Source organism: Meriones unguiculatus, chromosome 3, assembly GCF_030254825.1.
Source record: "Meriones unguiculatus strain TT.TT164.6M chromosome 3, Bangor_MerUng_6.1, whole genome shotgun sequence".
Classification (NCBI taxonomy): domain Eukaryota; kingdom Metazoa; phylum Chordata; class Mammalia; order Rodentia; family Muridae; genus Meriones; species Meriones unguiculatus.
This window is the reverse complement of record NC_083351.1, coordinates 166,688,454-166,710,720: the sequence shown is the minus strand read 5'-3', so window position 1 is coordinate 166,710,720 and position 22,267 is coordinate 166,688,454. Positions and strand designations below refer to the sequence as shown.

Here is a 22,267-nt window from a genome sequence, read left to right as displayed (position 1 = left end):
AATTGAGTTCCTTCAAATGGAGTCTCCCCAAGAATACAAACCCCACTCTGACCAGCAGGCCCAGTGACAAACTATTGATGCCAACACAAAGTGAACTCAGTGGCATCTTTGGAGTTTCTTGGTCTCATAATGGTTTATCGGGACCTTCCTTTACTTTTTATATTACATTCCTTGTATATTATGTCTACCAATTTTGTGGTTTTCTGTTATTGTTGTTTATTGTTATTTATTTATTTATTGTTTTTGTATAAGGAGAAGAATTGGGAAGAAGAGTGAGTGGAGAGGAGAAATGGGAGAATGGTATGGTGCCCCACCCCCTGAGAGATAAACAACAAAGAGGAGGGAGGTGGAAAGAAACTGATGCAGAGAAAGCCAGTTTTATGTTTTCACGGGATTTGTTTATGTGCGAAAGTGTCCTCTATCTGCATCTATGTGACTCATACTTTTTTTAAGACACGGCTTCTCTGTGTAGCCTTGACTGCCCTGGATCAGACTGGCTTTAAACTCACAGGGATCTGCATGTCTCTGTCTCCCTGAGGGCTAGGATTACAAAAGAGTATCACTGTGCCCACCTCCTCAAGATCTATTCTAGAATTTTTTTCCTTTGTTGGTTTGTTTATTTTCTCCTATTCCAATTTGTTTGTTTTTGTTTTATTTTCTTATAATTCTTTTTCTGTTTCTATGTTTTTTGTTGGACTTTCAAAACATGGTTTCTCTCTGTAACTCTGGCTTTCCTGGAACTCACTTTGTAGCACATGCTGGACTCAACTCAGAGATCTCCTGACTCTGCCTCCTGAGTGCTGGGATTAAAGGTGTGTATCACCACACCTGGCTCCCTCCCTCTCTCTCCACTTTTTAAGATTTAATTATTGTGTATGTGAGTGCATCTCTGCATGTACATCTGCAGGATAGAAGAGGACAGCAGATCACATTATACATACGTTGGCTGGAAATTGAACCCAGGACTACCGGATAAACAAACAGTGCTCTTAACCAGTGAGCCATCTCTCCTTTGACCTGGATCCTTATTATTATTCTTCAAATACCTGTTTTTCTACTTAGGGAAGAAAAGAGAGTGTAAATTGGGATGGAAGGAAAGGTGGGGAGGATCACAGAGGACCTGGTTGACAAGACGCCATAATCAGAATGTATTGTATGAAAAAAAATCTATTTTCAATAAATGAAGAGCACTGAAAATACCTGAGGCAATGACTGAGCAGTCAAAAGCACTGGCTTTCTTAACAATGAGCCATTTCCATTTCCCAGCATCCACATGGCAGCTCTCAAATATCTGCAAATCAATTTTTTGAAGAAAACTTCTGACCTCCAGAAGACACAAAACTAATCTGTTTTGTTCCAAGTATATCTAGGAGGGTAGACAAAGCACTTTTAGCTAACTGGCTGGGATTTAGTATAGCTCTTGAGGGTTTTTCAGCTTTCAGAGAGTAAGAAACATACCAGGCTGTTGTGATCTTTAACACAAGCAGAACATGCATTTGTCATCTATTGTTTGATTCTAAACAGCAAGTAGGAACTGCTGAATTGTATTCTGGTGTCAGGCATGGAGGGCCTGAGAACTTGGTCTTAATTTCACCTTACAATCAAAATGGAGATTTAAAGACAACATGGCTTCTGATATGCTAAAGGTGACAGCAAGTGTTAACAGAGGAGACACAGTCATGCTATCAACGAGGGTAGGTTTCTAGAGAGGGGCTATAGAGTTCAAGCAGGTCATAACAATATTTGACAGAGCTTTCTGTAGCTGGAACTCAGGTAGTGCAATCCTTGCTTGGCATTCACAAAACCATAGGTGACATCGAGACACGTTCTATACTTGTGGGAACATGCCTGTATTCCCAGAATGTGAGAGTTTGAGTAGAAAAGGGTTCAGAAGTTCAGTGTCACCTTCAGCTACAATACGAAGTTTGAAACAGCCTGGATTGGACTACACTTTCTCACAACATTTCACAGGTGTATCAGGGAGGGAAATGCCACAGGACATTTTCAGGAAGTTGGGTTGGATTTCAGAAAGGGAGGATCACTGGACAGGGAGAGAAGTTCAGGGGTTAGGGGAACACCCTGGTATTGCAGAATGCCCAAGATCAGTGTCCAGCACATATGGTGGTAAGTTGAAATTTCAACAACAACTTGAATGCTGACCTTTCCTGGATTTAATGAGCACAATTACATTCATGTGAACAGGCACACAAACACACACACACACACACATACAACACAAATGGAGAGAGAAAGATGAAGATAGAAAGAGGAAATCTTGACATACTCTGTAATAATTGGACATCTGTGTCAAATCCTCTCCTCAGGGATCAGGGAACCCTGTGGAAGAGGAGGAAGAAAGACTGTGAGAACCAGATGGAATGGAAGACACCAAGGAAACCAGGCCTTCTTAAACCCAGAAGAAGAATGCACATATGAATCCAGAGAGACTGAGGCAGCATGCACAGGGCCTGCATGGGTCTATACCACATGAGGTGTCAATGTGGAGAGGAGTGGACAGAAGCTCCCATCCTTAACCCAGAAGCTAGAGATAAGCTATGGCAAATGGGAATTGAGTTCCCTCAAATGGAGTCTCCCTGAGGATACAAACCCCACTCTGATCAACAGGCCCAGTGACCAAATGTCGATGCCTACACAAAATGAACGCAGTGGCATCGTTGGAGGTTGTTGGTCTCATAATGTTTTCTCAGAATTTTTCTTTACTTTTTATATTATTGGACCTTTGCTTGTTAGTTTGTCTACCAAGTCTGTGGGTGTTTTTTGTTGTTGTTGTTGTTTTATTTTTTATTTCTTTATTTAGTTTTTGTTTTTGAGTAAGGAGTGGAAAGGGGAAGAAGAGTGAGAAGAAAGAAGAAATAGTAGCATGGCGGGTGGCCTCCTTAAAAAGAAATATCAGAGATGAAGGAAGGGGAAAAAAATGAAGCAGAGAAAGCCAATTTTGTGTTATTTCGGGATTCATGGTGTGTATGTGTGTGTGTGTGTAAGTGTCCTGCACCTACATGTATATGACTCATGCTTTTTTGTTTTCTTTGTTTTTCAAGACAGGGCTGCTTTTGTATACCCTTTTCTGTCCTGGCCTCAGGCTGACCTCAAACTCACAGAGAACTGCCTGGCTCTGCACCCCTGAGTGCTGGGATTACAGAAGAGTACCAACTCCTCGTGCTTTATCCTTGGATTATGTGTTTGTTGGTTTCTTCTTCGTATTCTCCTATTCTGATTTGTTTTTGTTTTATTTTCTTATACTTCTATTCCTGTTAGTGTGTTTGTGTGTTGGTGTTTCAAGGCATGGTTTCTCTGTGTAACTCTAGCTGTCCTGGAACTCACTTTGTAGACCATGCTCCACTCAACTTACAGAGATCTCCTGAATCTGCCTCCTGGGTGCTGGGATTAAAGGTGTGTACCACCAAACCTGGTCTCTCTCTCTCTCCCTTTTTGAAGATTTAATTATTTTATGTATGTGAGTGCTCCTCTGCATGTACATCTGCATGAGAGAAGAGGACATCAGATCACATTATACATGTGGTTGCTGGGAATTGAACCCAGGACCTCTGGAAGAACAAACAGTGCTCTTAACCACTGAGCCATCTCTCCAACCCCCTGGATCCTTTGTCTTCTTAGGGAAAAGAAGAGAGTGTTGATTGGAATGAAAGAGAATGTAGGGAGAGTCACAGAAGAGCTAGTGGACAAAAAGCCATAACCAGAATGTAGTGTACAAAAAATATATATATCTATTTTCAATAAATGAAGAGCAGTGAAAAAGGCCTGGAGCAATGACTAAGTGGTCCAGAGCACTGACAGCTCTTACAGAGGAGCCAGGTCCATTTCCCAGCATCCACATGGCAGCTCTCAAATGACTGCAACCCCATTTTCTGAAGCTAAGTTCTCACCTCCAGAAGATACATATAATTCTCCATGGTGCACAGACAATAACTGTTTGTTTTGTCTTTTTTTTTTTTCCTCTATTTTTTTGTGTTTTGTTTGAGACAGGGTTTCTTCTGTAGACCAAGCTATGCTCAGTCTCACAGAAATCTGTCTACCTTTGCCTCTCCCAGTGCTGGGATTAAAGGCACGCACCATCATACCAACTTAAAGCTGTTAAAAAGAAATAGTTTAAACATTACATAAATATGTTTTTGAATTTTTGATATAACTAATTACCTTGTATTTTATGTGCATTGGTGTTTTGCCAGTATGTAAGTCTCTGTGGAAGTGTTGGATCCCCTGGAACTGGATCACACACAGTTCTGGGCTGTCTTCTTGTGCTGGGAAGTGAACCTGGGGTCTCTGGAAGAGCAGCTAGTGCCCTTAAGTGCTGAGCCATTACTCCAGCCTCTACTATGTAAACCTTAAGAAGAAATTAGGAAGGACTAGCGTGGCACATTGTCTAGACATGATGCCACCAAGAATGGGAGCTTGACAGGGAGAAGCTTCATACTACAAAAGGAGGCAGGAGGCTGGAGAGATGACTCAGTGGTTAAGAGCACTGAATGCTCTTGAAGAGGACCTGAGTTCAATTCACTGCACTCATAGGACAGCTCACAACTGTCTGTAACTCCTGTTCCAAACTCCAACAACTTCACACAGACATACATGCAGTCAAAACAGCAATCTCACAAAATAAACATAAATAACTTCTATGAAAAAAAAAAAAAACGAAAATCATGTTCTGCCTTGGCATGATTAACACAGTAAGAGTGGCCATCTTTCCAAAAGCAAACTAGAGATTCAATGCAATTCCCATCAAATTACCAACACAATTCTTTACAAACCTTGAAAGAAAAATTCTCAAATTCACATAGAATAGAAGAAAAGCAGAATAAAAAAAAAGTTCCTCTACAATAAAAGAGTGTCTGGAGGTGTCTCTATCCATGATCCTGACCTATACTGTAGGACATCAGTAATAAAAACTGCATGGTGCTGACAGAGAAAGATTGGAGGATCAATGGAATGGAATAAAAGGCTCAGAGACAAACCCACATACTTATGGAAACCTGATTTTTGACAAAGATGCAAAATCCATGCAAAGGAAAAAGACAGCATCTTCAACACATGGTGCTGGCTTACCTGGATGTCTGCAGGCAGAAAAATAAAAATAGATCCATATATATCACCATGCACAAAACTAAAGTTGAAGTGGATCAAAGACTTCAACCTAAAACCAGACACACTAAATCAGTTACAAGAAAAGTGGGGAAGAGCCTAGAACTCATTGGCACAGGAGACAACTCCCTGAACAGAACACAAACAGCACAGGCTCTAAGACCAACAATCAATAAATGGGACCTCATGATATTGAAAAGCTGCTGTAAAGCAAAGGATACTGTCATCATAACAAAATGACAGCCTACAGATTGGGAAAAGATTTTCACCAACCTTAAATCTGACAGAGGGCTAGTATCCAGAATATATAAAGAACTCAAGAAGTTAAACAGCAAACAATCAAGTAATCCAATTATGAAATGGGGTACAGAGCTAAACAGAGAATTCTCAATAGAGGAATACTGAATGGCAGAGAAACACTTAAAGAAATGCTCGACATCCTTAGTCTTCAGGGAAATGCAAATCAAAACGACCCTGAGAGTTCACCTTACACCCATCAGAATAGTTAAGATGAAAAACTCAAGTGAGAACACATGCGGGAGACTTGTACAACCATTTTGGAAATCAACCTGGTGCTTTCTCAGACAACTGGGAATAGTGCTACCTGAAGGACATTTAGATTTATTTGTGATAGTCAGAATCTGGAAACAACCCCAATGCCCCTCAGTTGAGGAATGGATACAGATATTGTGGTACATTTACACAATGGAATACTACCCAGCAATTAAACACAAGGAAATCAAGAAATTTGCAGGCATATGGTGGGAACTAGGAAAGATCATCCTCAGTGAGCTATCCCAGTAGCAGAAAGATACACATGGTATATACTTACTTATAAGTGGATAATAGACATATAATATAAGATAACCATACTAAAATCTGTACACCTAAAGAAGCTAAGGAAGGAGGACCCTAGGAAAGATGATTAATCCTCATTTAGAAAGGCAAATTGGATTGACATTGGAAGAGGGAGGAAAAAGGGAACAGGACAGGAGCGTTCCACAGAGGGCCTCTGAAAGATTCTACACAGCAGGGTATTAAAGAGATGCTGAGACTCATAGCCAAACTTTGGGCAGAGTGAAGGGGATTTTATGAAAGAAGGGGGAGATAGAAAGACCAGGAGGGAACTGGTGCTCCACAAGGAGAACAACAGAACCACAAAATCTGGGCCCAGAGGGCTTTTCTGAGACTTATACTCCAACCACAAACCATTCATGGAGATAATCTTAGAACCCTTGCACAGATATAGTCCATGGCATTTCAGTCCTCAAATGGGCCTCCTAGTAAGAGGAACAAGGGCTGTCTCTGACATAAACTCAGTACCTGACTCTATGACTACCTCCCCTGCTGGGTAGGGGGGCAGCCATACTAGGCCACAGAGGAAGAAAATGCTGGCAGTCCTGATGAGACCTAATAGGCTAGGGTCAGGTGGAAGGGGAGGCAGACCTCCCCTATCAGTGGACTAGGGAATGGGCAAGACAGGAGAAGAGGCAGGGAGGGTAGGATTGTGAGAGGACAAGGGGGAGAGCTACAGCTGGGATAAAAAGTGAAGAAATTGTAATAAATTAAAAAGTAATATTGAAAAGGGGGAAATATGGTTCCTATCATTCTGAGAAATAATCCATTGTATTTTATTTGACTTTCTTCTATAAATTCTTATGGATAACTATGGTAATAATTTTGAAAGGCACCCCTGACTCTGAAATAATTACAAACACATCATAGGTAAAACCACCTCAGAGTTCACTACCCACAATTCTTTTTCAACTATGGTTTTAATAAATGGTTGTTGCTGACGACAACAACAACAACAACAACAACAAAAACATGTTCTAGGTGTTCAATACATAATTCAATGGAGAAGAAAACAATTGAGAAATATATCATTTTATTGATATCTTATTATACAGAAAATACAGGGCATATAATGGCTAGAACAAGGGAGATTTTTCTTCTTATATACATCAATATAGAGACCACAACTGAAGACATAAAATAAACATCTTTTGTAAATAAAATATTTTCTGCAGGACAGGGACTTATGTGGTATCAGACACCTTTATATACACTATGGCTACTTCATAGAGTTTGGGAGTCCACAGGAATATGGTCCTAGAGACATGTGGCATGCGGGATGGATGTATTGGTTTATGGTTATAGTCTCACCCAAACAAGATCAAGGTTAGCCCGGAGTACATGAGGCTTTCAACTAAAAAGGAAACTAGGTTTTAAGACTGGAAGGAAAATAAGCATTGAAAAGCCTGTTCACTCTTTCCTGTATTGTCTTCTCCTTCTCTTCAGTCACCTCTCATGGGTCCATGGTGCCTTATGGCCTGAGTCTACTGGATATTAATTGTCTGTGATCCATTAATACCCCCTTCATATTCACAGGAGCTGTGTCTATGTTGCTCACTTTAGCTTTAAGTTTTAGAGCATGTGAAAGAACCACACAAGACATTTGTAACTATTGTGCAGGCAGGAAAAGGACATGAATGAAAGAAGTGTCACCGAAATTGTCATTTTTATGGATGCCAAATTGGCCAGGAACTTTGTCTCACTCAATCTATATATATATATCAGTGTTTTTCCATCCATTGTGTCATGGAACCCTCCAGATCATGGCAATGAGGGTGATAACTGAAACAATAGCCAGGAGGTAGAACATCCAGGTTTACAGTTGCAGGACAAGGCCGCTGGCTACCCCGTCCTGACAGAACTTACTTATAAAGGCAAAACTTTCTTTCTGACTCATCAAAACCCCTGTTCCCAAAGTCCCATTGTTCTCAATGTTCCCTGCTGTCTCCTATATCCAACTCAGCAAACATCATTTGGATTCTAAACTTGAACAGAGCCTGAAGCCACAAGCTCTGGACATCCAAAATGAGAGATGTGTCCCAAGCCTCCCACTGCTTCAAATGCAGAAGTTAGGTTTCTCTATTCACCGCTGCCTCCTCTGGCAAAGACACAGTCGGAATCCCACGCCATAGACACAGCGCTCTCCACATCTAGGGCACATATGTGTAGCAAAGGAGATGCACTTGGGCTGCCGTATGGCCCTGAGTCTATCTATTTGCTCAGCACATAGTTGGGCAAATCTTTCTGTGGAGACATAACCGAAGTCATCATAGCACTCAAGAGGGGCAGGGTACTTTTCCACATTCATCTTGCTCAAGTTGGCTGTGTGCTGCAAAAGGTTCCTCAGGATGGGCATGGAGAAGTCATTGCAATAGAAATTGACCTTGGCCAGCTGGGAGCTCTTGCTGAGGGCAGGTATGAGCACAGTGAGATGAGAGTCCTTCATCCTACAACATTTCAAGTCCAGGGACTGCAAAGTGTCTGCCACCTTCTCTAGGAGGACTCGGAGAGGCATAAGTTCCAAAGCCTTTAAGGGCACACCTTTCATGTCCAGATGTTTCAGCTCAAAGAGCTTTGAACACTCAGAGAAGTAGTTCAGGTCTACCTGTGAAATGTCACAGTAAGTCATGGACAGGGTCTCCAACGGGGTCATCAGGCATCTAGGGATATAGACCAGGAGGTTAGTTCTGGAAAATGATGTTGGAGAGTATAGGATGGGATTTACACAGAGGTAGAAGCAGCCCAGTGACCCGAGGTAGATTCAAGGGCATCATTTTAGATGCTTCCTGTTGGAATCTCCTCTATCAAAACAAACTGACATTTCTTCTCTTGGCCTTACTCTCAAGCACAAAACCATTTCAGCCCATAAGCCCTGAAAACACACATACGGAGTTCCAAACCATGAAAGTCCTGGCAGGCTCTAGGGACACTTCTTGTGTGCTCACTGCACTCTATATTCCATCAGTCTGCACAGTCACACTTGTAGTAATTTAACATCCTCACTATCCCCATTGTCCCAGGCACTCATCTCTACTTAAGCTCAAAACCTGTCACCCATGGGAAATTTGGGGAGGCTGATGCTGATCTCACAGACCTGAGTTCAGAGCTCGCCTCAACCACTGTGCTTGTGAGTCCACCAATTCCTCACTACACTCTCCCCTTCCTGTTCCCTTTCCATTGGATTGGGTGGGCACCATTCCAAGAATTACATCCCATCCTTACTGAAGCTGACCTTCAGTCTTCTGATTCTTGATAGCTTACTTGACACACTGATTCAATATACATAGAAACAACATATAACTTGTGTATTCTAGAGGCCTAAGTGTTTGTTCCCACTGATGTGCAGGCCTCATAAATGACTAATCCTTAAAACTAAATAGAAAGGTCAGCTCTGGTAGCTGACACAGCTCTCTATCCTTCCTTACCTGAGGAGCTGATTGATGCGGTCTCTGAGAAAGTAGACACTCTTTAAGGAGAGGTGCTGAAGACAGTTGAATCTGGAGAACTGAGAAATGAACTTGTGGATACACTTGTCTTCCCTGTCTGTTGTCCTGTTGCTAATCTTGAAGACATTCTTGGAGATGGGTGCCAGTAAGAGTTTGTGAAGATTTCTCATCTGGCCCAGGCAAGGAGCAAAGTCTGCCAGCATAAACACATTCCAGTGTGTGTTCAGTTCGAATTCTCGGATATGCTCTGGATGAAAAACATTCAGGACCTCTTTAATAACGTGGATAGGCTGAGCCCAGATAGTCATTTGTGGACAGCAGAACTGGATGGAGTCCTTTCTCTGCTGGGCCCACTGCAAGAAGCATGTTTGTTCTTCATCTACACGTGGCCTGAGGCAAAGGTCAGCTACCACCTTCAGGCACCGCCTCAGTGCATATCTGGGAAGGACCTTCACTACTTGCTGCTCATCTGGGGTCTCTGCTGAGCAGTCACCATCCTCTTCACCAGTCCATATGCTCCAGAATTCATGGTGCTTCTTCCTCAGGTCAAGAACCTGAAGTTTTCCCCTCCTGTGGGTAAAACATGTCAAGTGTCAGCTACATGGCAAGACCCCACACTGACTCAGCATTTCCTCCACATCTCTAAACTCAGCTCTAACTCCTGCCAAGGTGGGTGTTTTTTCATCAGCCACTTCCCACCCTGCAGAAGCTTTCCCTTTGCTGCACAGATAGCCCTGGTAACTTTCCTTGATCTAAGTAACTCAGTTTCCCCTTAGTCCCATTACTACTGATTGGGGCAGGCCAGGGATTGCTCATTTTCCTGTGTGGCTACATCTGCTCCAAGCTCTGATATAGGCAACAGTCCTTAGCACAAGCAAAGAACAGCTTCCAAACGCCCTGTATCTCTATCCAATGATCAATCAGGAGCCTCTGATACTCTCAAGAAGAAGCCATTCTCCCTGACCCCACAATATCTTCCCTCTTATCCATAGGCTCCATTCCACAGAACTTGCTTATTGCTTACCTGGGGTGAAACTTTCTTTGCAGCCATGTATCTACTCCTGATAGAACTGCCTTGAAGGTTTCCAAGTAAGGGGTCTTCATCAGTGCCCCCACAGGGAGACAGGGGAAAGGCCAGGCTGCCACCATTGCCTTCACAGTTGTAGTGTGTCTGCCAGTCAAGGCCTCCTTGAACAGTGCTGGCAAGAGCTCCATGGGCAGTTTGTCCAGAGCTGACATGTCCAAGGTCTCATCTCTCAGCAGAGCCTGCCTTGCCAGCTTCAGGAGTGTGGGTGGTGTCTGAGCACTCATCCTGGAAGGTCTTCAGTCAGAAGAATCCTGGGGAGGCATTTAGGGGAGAATACATTGTCACAATCCAGTTTAGAAAAGCCCCTCACTATTAGAAAAAACACTCAAAGTCAGAGTTACTGCTTTGATGATGGTGGAGACATCAGCTTAAGCCATTGTCCTCATAGGAGGTCTCAAAGTGAATCTCCCTCACTGAGAAGCACAGCCAAGATTACACATTCCCCAGTGTTCCATCCAACCCTTACCAATGCCCCACTCAATCACATCCCCATTGGGCAGGGGTCCCCTGTAGTCTGAAAGCTGAATACCATCTTTGTGTGCAAACCAGACATAGATCATGTCTCAAGTCCTGGGACAACAGAACATGGGAGGTTGACACACCCATCCTACCCATAATTTTTCTAAAACATGGAAACCGCCTGTGAAAAAACTAAGAAGATCCTGGAAATGGGGTTGATACTGCATCCTGTATTAATTAAAGTTGTGTCAAGAATATGAATTTAAATCTAAACCTTGTCTTTAGCAGGTTCATATGAGGAGACAGGAATGAAAAATACTGTCACAGAAAGCCATCAAAGAGAACTTTTCAACATCGCGTGGTAAGGATGCAGAAGTTTAACACTCTTCAGTGGATGGTTCCTGACTGGGGGCAGGTAGGGAAGAACTTGTGATTCTTCAAGAGGCTGGCCACCTGAACTTTGAGCATGTTCCAGTGAGTGTATTGGCCACACAAAGTGATTTTTTTTTTTGATTGGTGGGATTTGGGGAGGTTGACCTGTGTGAACTGGGAAGTGAGTGTGCTCAGGGTTCAATGACGTGAAATTGCCCAATAATCAATAAAAATATTGCAAATTTTAAAAGTAGTTTTAAATCATATACATCCAGAAAAAAAGGCTTTAGAAACTTAAGTAAGTAAATAAATAAACAAATGAATAAATAAATGACTTCCCCATCTTGGGCCTAATCTCTCTGTTTCAGGAGCCCTGGTCCTTTGGATCAAAGTGATTTACCTCTTCTGAGCACTGATAAGCACAGGGTCTCTGGATCCCAGCAGAGCCAGGCTGTCAGAACAGTCTTCAAGTCACTGAGGGAATGACTCCTCTGTCTCCCATTAAGCCTTTATATACCACCCTGCCAGCCCCTCCCTATTTCAGCCCCACTTCCAACCACAAGCTGCCATCTCCTTGCATATTTGAGTCCACACACTTAATCCCACCTTGGGTTTTCCCATTCTCTAGATTGAATCAAGCATCCAGTGTCAATGCAAACACAACCAAGAATAGGATAAAAATCATGAGAACACATACTAATTCCTGAACCTTGAATTTTGATTTGCTTGCTTATTCATTTACTCTTCTATTTGCTCTTGTTGTCCTTGTTTTTGAATTGTGTTCTGACAACATTGTTCTGTAAGTAAGGTTAATTTAGAATTCCAATTCACAGGGATCCTCCTGCCTCAGCCTTCCTGCTGGGAGGATTACTATATGAGCCAACTACCCTGGCTGTGTTTATACATTTGTGACCACCATGGTTCAGAGTGGGAGTCAGCAGGGTGCAGGAAGTGTTAACCTGTTCCTAAAATATACACTTACTTGTCTACTCTGCAATCGAGAGCTGAGCTTCATGCTTTGCCAATCTTTTTGTTTGGTAGCTACTCAGAGACTTACATCAATTAATAATGTTATTACTTCAGAAATAGCCACACAGTGACCATTCCAACACCACACTCAGATTACATCATTTTAACCAGATAAACATAATCGATTATGTCCCAAGTGTATGGCATTGTATCTAGGAGGCGAGGCAAAGCACTTTAAGCTAATTGGCTAGGATTAGGGTAGGGAATGTCATAAGTGCTTTCCAGCTGTGTGGAAATAAGGAATATAGCAAAATGTTGTGATCTTTAACACAAGCAGAACATGCATTTGTCATCTATTGTTTGATTCTAAACAGCAAGTAGGAACTATTGAATTGTATTCTGGTGTCAAGCATGGAGGGATTGAGAATTTGGTCTTAATTTCACCTTACAATCAAAATGGAGACTTGAAGATATAATGGCTTCTGATATGCTGAGAGACCAAAAGATTAAAAATTAACAGCTATTATTAATATTTAAGGCCTGAACTAAGTGGGTGGAGAGGTCTAGTAATACCTGCCATACTGCATTCTTTTCCCACTCACTAGAGATACAATTGCTAGGAAAGTGGACCATCCCCCCTAGGGAGGGACACCAGATCATTAATGGTTTGGGGACCTTCATATAGCTAATCAATTCAAAATACAGCATTTTGACCAATAGATGCTTGCCAGACAAGAATCACCCCTGCCTTGGGCATTCTGGGAGGAACCAGAATCTTTAAATCACCCAACTATCCTGAGCCCGGACTCTTGGCTCTCACCACTATGGTGGTGGGGGGTGTGAGCCCAAGCTGCAGCTTGTAATGATTTGCAATTTAAAAGATCCTCATATGGTATCAATGGACTCGGCTCCTGGTGGTGGTCTTACGGGATATCAAGATTCGGGCAAAACGGTGAAAAAGGTGACAGCAAGAGTTAACTGAGGAGCCACAATCATGCTAAGGACTAAAGTAGGTCTCTGCAGAGGGGCTTTAGAGTGTAAGCAGGTCATAACAATATTTGGCAGGGTGTTCTGTGCCAGGAATTCAGGTAGCACAATCCTTGCTTGGCATTCACAAAACCATAGGTGATATCTAGACTTGAACTACACAGGTTGGAACATGCCTATCCTCTGAGAATGTGAGAGTTTAAGTGTACAGGGCTCAAAAGTTCAATGTCTTCATTGACTATAATTGGAAATTTGGGGGTGCACTGCACTTTCTCACAACATTTCACAAAGTGTATCAGGGAGGTAAATGCCACCAGTGGTTCTGAGGAAGTTGGGTGTTATTTCAGAAAGGGAGGATCACCAGACATGGAGAGATGCTCCATGGTTAGGAGAGCACTCTGCCATTATAGAATGCCCAATTCATTGCCCAGCATGTATGGTGGTGCCTTGAAATATACTATAACTTGAGTGCAAAGGAATCTGCTGACTTTTCCTGGACTTAATGGGCACAATTATGTTCATGTGGACATGCACACAAGCACACACACACACACACACACACACACACACACACACACATACAAACACAAATGGAGAGAGAATTATGAGCCTGGAAAGAGAGAGAGACTTTGACACACTCTGTACTAATTGGAACATCTCTGTCAAATCCTCCCCTCAGGGATCAGGGAACCCTGTGGAAGAGGAGGAAGAAAGACTGTGAGAACCAGATGGAATGGAGGACACCAAGGAAACCAGGCCTTCTTAAACCAAGAAGAAGAATGCACATATGAACCAAGAGAGAATGAGGCAGCATGCACAGGACATGCAAGGGTCTGTACCACATGGGGTGTCAGTGTGGAGAGGAGTGGACAGCAGCTTCCATACCTAACCTAGAAGCAAGGGATAACCTATTGCAAATGGGAATTGAGTTCCTTCAAATGGAGTCTCCCCAAGAATACAAACCCCACTCTGACCAGCAGGCCCAGTGACAAACTATTGATGCCAACACAAAGTGAACTCAGTGGCATCTTTGGAGTTTCTTGGTCTCATAATGGTTTATCGGGACCTTCCTTTACTTTTTATATTACATTCCTTGTATATTATGTCTACCAATTTTGTGGTTTTCTGTTATTGTTGTTTATTGTTATTTATTTATTTATTGTTTTTGTATAAGGAGAAGAATTGGGAAGAAGAGTGAGTGGAGAGGAGAAATGGGAGAATGGTATGGTGCCCCACCCCCTGAGAGATAAACAACAAAGAGGAGGGAGGTGGAAAGAAACTGATGCAGAGAAAGCCAGTTTTATGTTTTCACGGGATTTGTTTATGTGCGAAAGTGTCCTCTATCTGCATCTATGTGACTCATACTTTTTTTAAGACACGGCTTCTCTGTGTAGCCTTGACTGCCCTGGATCAGACTGGCTTTAAACTCACAGGGATCTGCATGTCTCTGTCTCCCTGAGGGCTAGGATTACAAAAGAGTATCACTGTGCCCACCTCCTCAAGATCTATTCTAGAATTTTTTTCCTTTGTTGGTTTGTTTATTTTCTCCTATTCCAATTTGTTTGTTTTTGTTTTATTTTCTTATAATTCTTTTTCTGTTTCTATGTTTTTTGTTGGACTTTCAAAACATGGTTTCTCTCTGTAACTCTGGCTTTCCTGGAACTCACTTTGTAGCACATGCTGGACTCAACTCAGAGATCTCCTGACTCTGCCTCCTGAGTGCTGGGATTAAAGGTGTGTATCACCACACCTGGCTCCCTCCCTCTCTCTCCACTTTTTAAGATTTAATTATTGTGTATGTGAGTGCATCTCTGCATGTACATCTGCAGGATAGAAGAGGACAGCAGATCACATTATACATACGTTGGCTGGAAATTGAACCCAGGACTACCGGATAAACAAACAGTGCTCTTAACCAGTGAGCCATCTCTCCTTTGACCTGGATCCTTATTATTATTCTTCAAATACCTGTTTTTCTACTTAGGGAAGAAAAGAGAGTGTAAATTGGGATGGAAGGAAAGGTGGGGAGGATCACAGAGGACCTGGTTGACAAGACGCCATAATCAGAATGTATTGTATGAAAAAAAATCTATTTTCAATAAATGAAGAGCACTGAAAATACCTGAGGCAATGACTGAGCAGTCAAAAGCACTGGCTTTCTTAACAATGAGCCATTTCCATTTCCCAGCATCCACATGGCAGCTCTCAAATATCTGCAAATCAATTTTTTGAAGAAAACTTCTGACCTCCAGAAGACACAAAACTAATCTGTTTTGTTCCAAGTATATCTAGGAGGGTAGACAAAGCACTTTTAGCTAACTGGCTGGGATTTAGTATAGCTCTTGAGGGTTTTTCAGCTTTCAGAGAGTAAGAAACATACCAGGCTGTTGTGATCTTTAACACAAGCAGAACATGCATTTGTCATCTATTGTTTGATTCTAAACAGCAAGTAGGAACTGCTGAATTGTATTCTGGTGTCAGGCATGGAGGGCCTGAGAACTTGGTCTTAATTTCACCTTACAATCAAAATGGAGATTTAAAGACAACATGGCTTCTGATATGCTAAAGGTGACAGCAAGTGTTAACAGAGGAGACACAGTCATGCTATCAACGAGGGTAGGTTTCTAGAGAGGGGCTATAGAGTTCAAGCAGGTCATAACAATATTTGACAGAGCTTTCTGTAGCTGGAACTCAGGTAGTGCAATCCTTGCTTGGCATTCACAAAACCATAGGTGACATCGAGACACGTTCTATACTTGTGGGAACATGCCTGTATTCCCAGAATGTGAGAGTTTGAGTAGAAAAGGGTTCAGAAGTTCAGTGTCACCTTCAGCTACAATACGAAGTTTGAAACAGCCTGGATTGGACTACACTTTCTCACAACATTTCACAGGTGTATCAGGGAGGGAAATGCCACAGGACATTTTCAGGAAGTTGGGTTGGATTTCAGAAAGGGAGGATCACTGGACAGGGAGAGAAGTTCAGGGGTTAGGGGAACACCCTGGTATTGCAGAATGCCCAAGATCAGTGTCCAGCACATATGGTGGTAAGTTGAAATTTCAACAACAACTTGAATGCTGACCTTTCCTGGATTTAATGAGCACAATTACATTCATGTGAACAGGCACACAAACACACACACACACACATACAACACAAATGGAGAGAGAAAGATGAAGATAGAAAGAGGAAATCTTGACATACTCTGTAATAATTGGACATCTGTGTCAAATCCTCTCCTCAGGGATCAGGGAACCCTGTGGAAGAGGAGGAAGAAAGACTGTGAGAACCAGATGGAATGGAAGACACCAAGGAAACCAGGCCTTCTTAAACCCAGAAGAAGAATGCACATATGAATCCAGAGAGACTGAGGCAGCATGCACAGGGCCTGCATGGGTCTATACCACATGAGGTGTCAATGTGGAGAGGAGTGGACAGAAGCTCCCATCCTTAACCCAGAAGCTAGAGATAAGCTATGGCAAATGGGAATTGAGTTCCCTCAAATGGAGTCTCCCTGAGGATACAAACCCCACTCTGATCAACAGGCCCAGTGACCAAATGTCGATGCCTACACAAAATGAACGCAGTGGCATCGTTGGAGGTTGTTGGTCTCATAATGTTTTCTCAGAATTTTTCTTTACTTTTTATATTATTGGACCTTTGCTTGTTAGTTTGTCTACCAAGTCTGTGGGTGTTTTTTGTTGTTGTTGTTGTTTTATTTTTTATTTCTTTATTTAGTTTTTGTTTTTGAGTAAGGAGTGGAAAGGGGAAGAAGAGTGAGAAGAAAGAAGAAATAGTAGCATGGCGGGTGGCCTCCTTAAAAAGAAATATCAGAGATGAAGGAAGGGGAAAAAAAATGAAGCAGAGAAAGCCAATTTTGTGTTATTTCGGGATTCATGGTGTGTATGTGTGTGTGTGTGTAAGTGTCCTGCACCTACATGTATATGACTCATGCTTTTTTGTTTTCTTTGTTTTTCAAGACAGGGCTGCTTTTGTATACCCTTTTCTGTCCTGGCCTCAGGCTGACCTCAAACTCAAAGAGAACTGCCTGGCTCTGCACCCCTGAGTGCTGGGATTACAGAAGAGTACCAACTCCTCGTGCTTTATCCTTGGATTATGTGTTTGTTGGTTTCTTCTTCGTATTCTCCTATTCTGATTTGTTTTTGTTTTATTTTCTTATACTTCTATTCCTGTTAGTGTGTTTGTGTGTTGGTGTTTCAAGGCATGGTTTCTCTGTGTAACTCTAGCTGTCCTGGAACTCACTTTGTAGACCATGCTCCACTCAACTTACAGAGATCTCCTGAATCTGCCTCCTGGGTGCTGGGATTAAAGGTGTGTACCACCAAACCTGGTCTCTCTCTCTCTCCCTTTTTGAAGATTTAATTATTTTATGTATGTGAGTGCTCCTCTGCATGTACATCTGCATGAGAGAAGAGGACATCAGATCACATTATACTTGTGGTTGCTGGGAATTGAACCCAGGACCTCTGGAAGAACAAACAGTGCTCTTAACCACTGAGCCATCTCTCCAACCCCCTGGATCCTTTGTCTTCTTAGGGAAAAGAAGAGAGTGTTGATTGGAATGAAAGAGAATGTAGGGAGAGTCACAGAAGAGCTAGTGGACAAAAAGCCATAACCAGAATGTAGTGTACAAAAAATATATATATCTATTTTCAATAAATGAAGAGCAGTGAAAAAGGCCTGGAGCAATGACTAAGTGGTCCAGAGCACTGACAGCTCTTACAGAGGAGCCAGGTCCATTTCCCAGCATCCACATGGCAGCTCTCAAATGACTGCAACCCCATTTTCTGAAGCTAAGTTCTCACCTCCAGAAGATACATATAATTCTCCATGGTGCACAGACAATAACTGTTTGTTTTGTCTTTTTTTTTTCCTCTATTTTTTTGTGTTTTGTTTGAGACAGGGTTTCTTCTGTAGACCAAGCTATGCTCAGTCTCACAGAAATCTGTCTACCTTTGCCTCTCCCAGTGCTGGGATTAAAGGCACGCACCATCATACCAACTTAAAGCTGTTAAAAAGAAATAGTTTAAACATTACATAAATATGTTTTTGAATTTTTGATATAACTAATTACCTTGTATTTTATGTGCATTGGTGTTTTGCCAGTATGTAAGTCTCTGTGGAAGTGTTGGATCCCCTGGAACTGGATCACACACAGTTCTGGGCTGTCTTCTTGTGCTGGGAAGTGAACCTGGGGTCTCTGGAAGAGCAGCTAGTGCCCTTAAGTGCTGAGCCATTACTCCAGCCTCTACTATGTAAACCTTAAGAAGAAATTAGGAAGGACTAGCGTGGCACATTGTCTAGACATGATGCCACCAAGAATGGGAGCTTGACAGGGAGAAGCTTCATACTACAAAAGGAGGCAGGAGGCTGGAGAGATGACTCAGTGGTTAAGAGCACTGAATGCTCTTGAAGAGGACCTGAGTTCAATTCACTGCACTCATAGGACAGCTCACAACTGTCTGTAACTCCTGTTCCAGACTCCAACAACTTCACACAGACATACATGCAGTCAAAACAGCAATCTCACAAAATAAACATAAATAACTTCTATGAAAAAAAAAAAAACGAAAATCATGTTCTGCCTTGGCATGATTAACACAGTAAGAGTGGCCATCTTTCCAAAAGCAAACTAGAGATTCAATGCAATTCCCATCAAATTACCAACACAATTCTTTACAAACCTTGAAAGAAAAATTCTCAAATTCACATAGAATAGAAGAAAAGCAGAATAAAAAAAAAGTTCCTCTACAATAAAAGAGTGTCTGGAGGTGTCTCTATCCATGATCCTGACCTATACTGTAGGACATCAGTAATAAAAACTGCATGGTGCTGACAGAGAAAGATTGGAGGATCAATGGAATGGAATAAAAGGCTCAGAGACAAACCCACATACTTATGGAAACCTGATTTTTGACAAAGATGCAAAATCCATGCAAAGGAAAAAGACAGCGTCTTCAACACATGGTGCTGGCTTACCTGGATGTCTGCAGGCAGAAAAATAAAAATAGATCCATATATATCACCATGCACAAAACTAAAGTTGAAGTGGATCAAAGACTTCAACCTAAAACCAGACACACTAAATCAGTTACAAGAAAAGTGGGGAAGAGCCTAGAACTCATTGGCACAGGAGACAACTCCCTGAACAGAACACAAACAGCACAGGCTCTAAGACCAACAATCAATAAATGGGACCTCATGATATTGAAAAGCTGCTGTAAAGCAAAGGATACTGTCATCATAACAAAATGACAGCCTACAGATTGGGAAAAGATTTTCACCAACCTTAAATCTGACAGAGGGCTAGTATCCAGAATATATAAAGAACTCAAGAAGTTAAACAGCAAACAATCAAGTAATCCAATTATGAAATGGGGTACAGAGCTAAACAGAGAATTCTCAATAGAGGAATACTGAATGGCAGAGAAACACTTAAAGAAATGCTCGACATCCTTAGTCTTCAGGGAAATGCAAATCAAAACGACCCTGAGAGTTCACCTTACACCCATCAGAATAGTTAAGATGAAAAACTCAAGTGAGAACACATGCGGGAGACTTGTACAACCATTTTGGAAATCAACCTGGTGCTTTCTCAGACAACTGGGAATAGTGCTACCTGAAGGACATTTAGATTTATTTGTGATAGTCAGAATCTGGAAACAACCCCAATGCCCCTCAGTTGAGGAATGGATACAGATATTGTGGTACATTTACACAATGGAATACTACCCAGCAATTAAACACAAGGAAATCAAGAAATTTGCAGGCATATGGTGGGAACTAGGAAAGATCATCCTCAGTGAGCTATCCCAGTAGCAGAAAGATACACATGGTATATACTTACTTATAAGTGGATAATAGACATATAATATAAGATAACCATACTAAAATCTGTACACCTAAAGAAGCTAAGGAAGGAGGACCCTAGGAAAGATGATTAATCCTCATTTAGAAAGGCAAATTGGATTGACATTGGAAGAGGGAGGAAAAAGGGAACAGGACAGGAGCGTTCCACAGAGGGCCTCTGAAAGGTTCTACACAGCAGGGTATTAAAGAGATGCTGAGACTCATAGCCAAACTTTGGGCAGAGTGAAGGGGATTTTATGAAAGAAGGGGGAGATAGAAAGACCTGGAGGGAACTGGTGCTCCACAAGGAGAACAACAGAACCACAAAATCTGGGCCCAGAGGGCTTTTCTGAGACTTATACTCCAACCACAAACCATTCATGGAGATAATCTTAGAACCCTTGCACAGATATAGTCCATGGCATTTCAGTCTTCAAATGGGCCTCCTAGTAAGAGGAACAAGGGCTGTCTCTGACATAAACTCAGTACCTGACTCTATGACTACCTCCCCTGCTGGGTAGGGGGGCAGCCATACTAGGCCACAGAGGAAGAAAATGCTGGCAGTCCTGATGAGACCTAATAGGCTAGGGTCAGGTGGAAGGGGAGGCAGACCTCCCCTATCAGTGGACTAGGGAATGGGCAAGACAGGAGAAGAGGCAGGGAGGGTAGGATTGTGAGAGGACAAGGGGGAGAGCTACAGCTGGGATAAAAAGTGAAGAAATTGTAATAAATTAAAAAGTAATATTGAAAAGGGGGAAATATGGTTCCTATCATTCTGAGAAATAATCCATTGTATTTTATTTGACTTTCTTCTATAAATTCTTATGAATAACTATGGTAATAATTTTGAAAGGCACCCCTGACTCTGAAATAATTACAAACACATCATAGGTAAAACCACCTCAGAGTTCACTACCCACAATTCTTTTTCAACTATGGTTTTAATAAATGGTTGTTGCTGACGACAACAACAACAACAACAACAACAAAAACATGTTCTAGGTGTTCAATACATAATTCAATGGAGAAGAAAACAATTGAGAAATATATCATTTTATTGATATCTTATTATACAGAAAATACAGGGCATATAATGGCTAGAACAAGGGAGATTTTTCTTCTTATATACATCAATATAGAGACCACAACTGAAGACATAAAATAAACATCTTTTGTAAATAAAATATTTTCTGCAGGACAGGGACTTATGTGGTATCAGACACCTTTATATACACTATGGCTACTTCATAGAGTTTGGGAGTCCACAGGAATATGGTCCTAGAGACATGTGGCATGCGGGATGGATGTATTGGTTTATGGTTATAGTCTCACCCAAACAAGATCAAGGTTAGCCCGGAGTACATGAGGCTTTCAACTAAAAAGGAAACTAGGTTTTAAGACTGGAAGGAAAATAAGCATTGAAAAGCCTGTTCACTCTTTCCTGTATTGTCTTCTCCTTCTCTTCAGTCACCTCTCATGGGTCCATGGTGCCTTATGGCCTGAGTCTACTGGATATTAATTGTCTGTGATCCATTAATACCCCCTTCATATTCACAGGAGCTGTGTCTATGTTGCTCACTTTAGCTTTAAGTTTTAGAGCATGTGAAAGAACCACACAAGACATTTGTAACTCTTGTGCAGGCAGGAAAAGGACATGAATGAAAGAAGTGTCACCGAAATTGTCATTTTTATGGATGCCAAATTGGCCAGGAACTTTGTCTCACTCAATCTATATATATATATCAGTGTTTTTCCATCCATTGTGTCATGGAACCCTCCAGATCATGGCAATGAGGGTGATAACTGAAACAATAGCCAGGAGGTAGAACATCCAGGTTTACAGTTGCAGGACAAGGCCGCTGGCTACCCCGTCCTGACAGAACTTACTTATAAAGGCAAAACTTTCTTTCTGACTCATCAAAACCCCTGTTCCCAAAGTCCCATTGTTCTCAATGTTACCTGCTGTCTCCTATATCCAACTCAGCAAACATCATTTGGATTCTAAACTTGAACAGAGCCTGAAGCCACAAGCTCTGGACATCCAAAATGAGAGATGTGTCCCAAGCCTCCCACTGCTTCAAATGCAGAAGTTAGGTTTCTCTAT

General features: G+C 41.9%; 1 protein-coding gene across 1 annotated transcript; it reads right to left on the bottom strand.

The window, feature by feature from the left end:
* Positions 1-8,056: 8,056 nt before the first annotated feature.
* On the bottom strand, positions 8,057-10,730 carry LOC132652888 (PRAME family member 8-like). Its single transcript, XM_060378826.1, has 3 exons — positions 10,444-10,730; positions 9,399-9,989; positions 8,057-8,633 (listed from the first exon to the last, which is right to left on the bottom strand). The coding sequence occupies exons 1-3, from the start codon at positions 10,728-10,730 to the stop codon at positions 8,057-8,059; spliced, it is 1,455 nt and encodes a 484-aa protein (XP_060234809.1).
* Between the last annotated feature and the right edge of the window lie 11,537 nt (positions 10,731-22,267).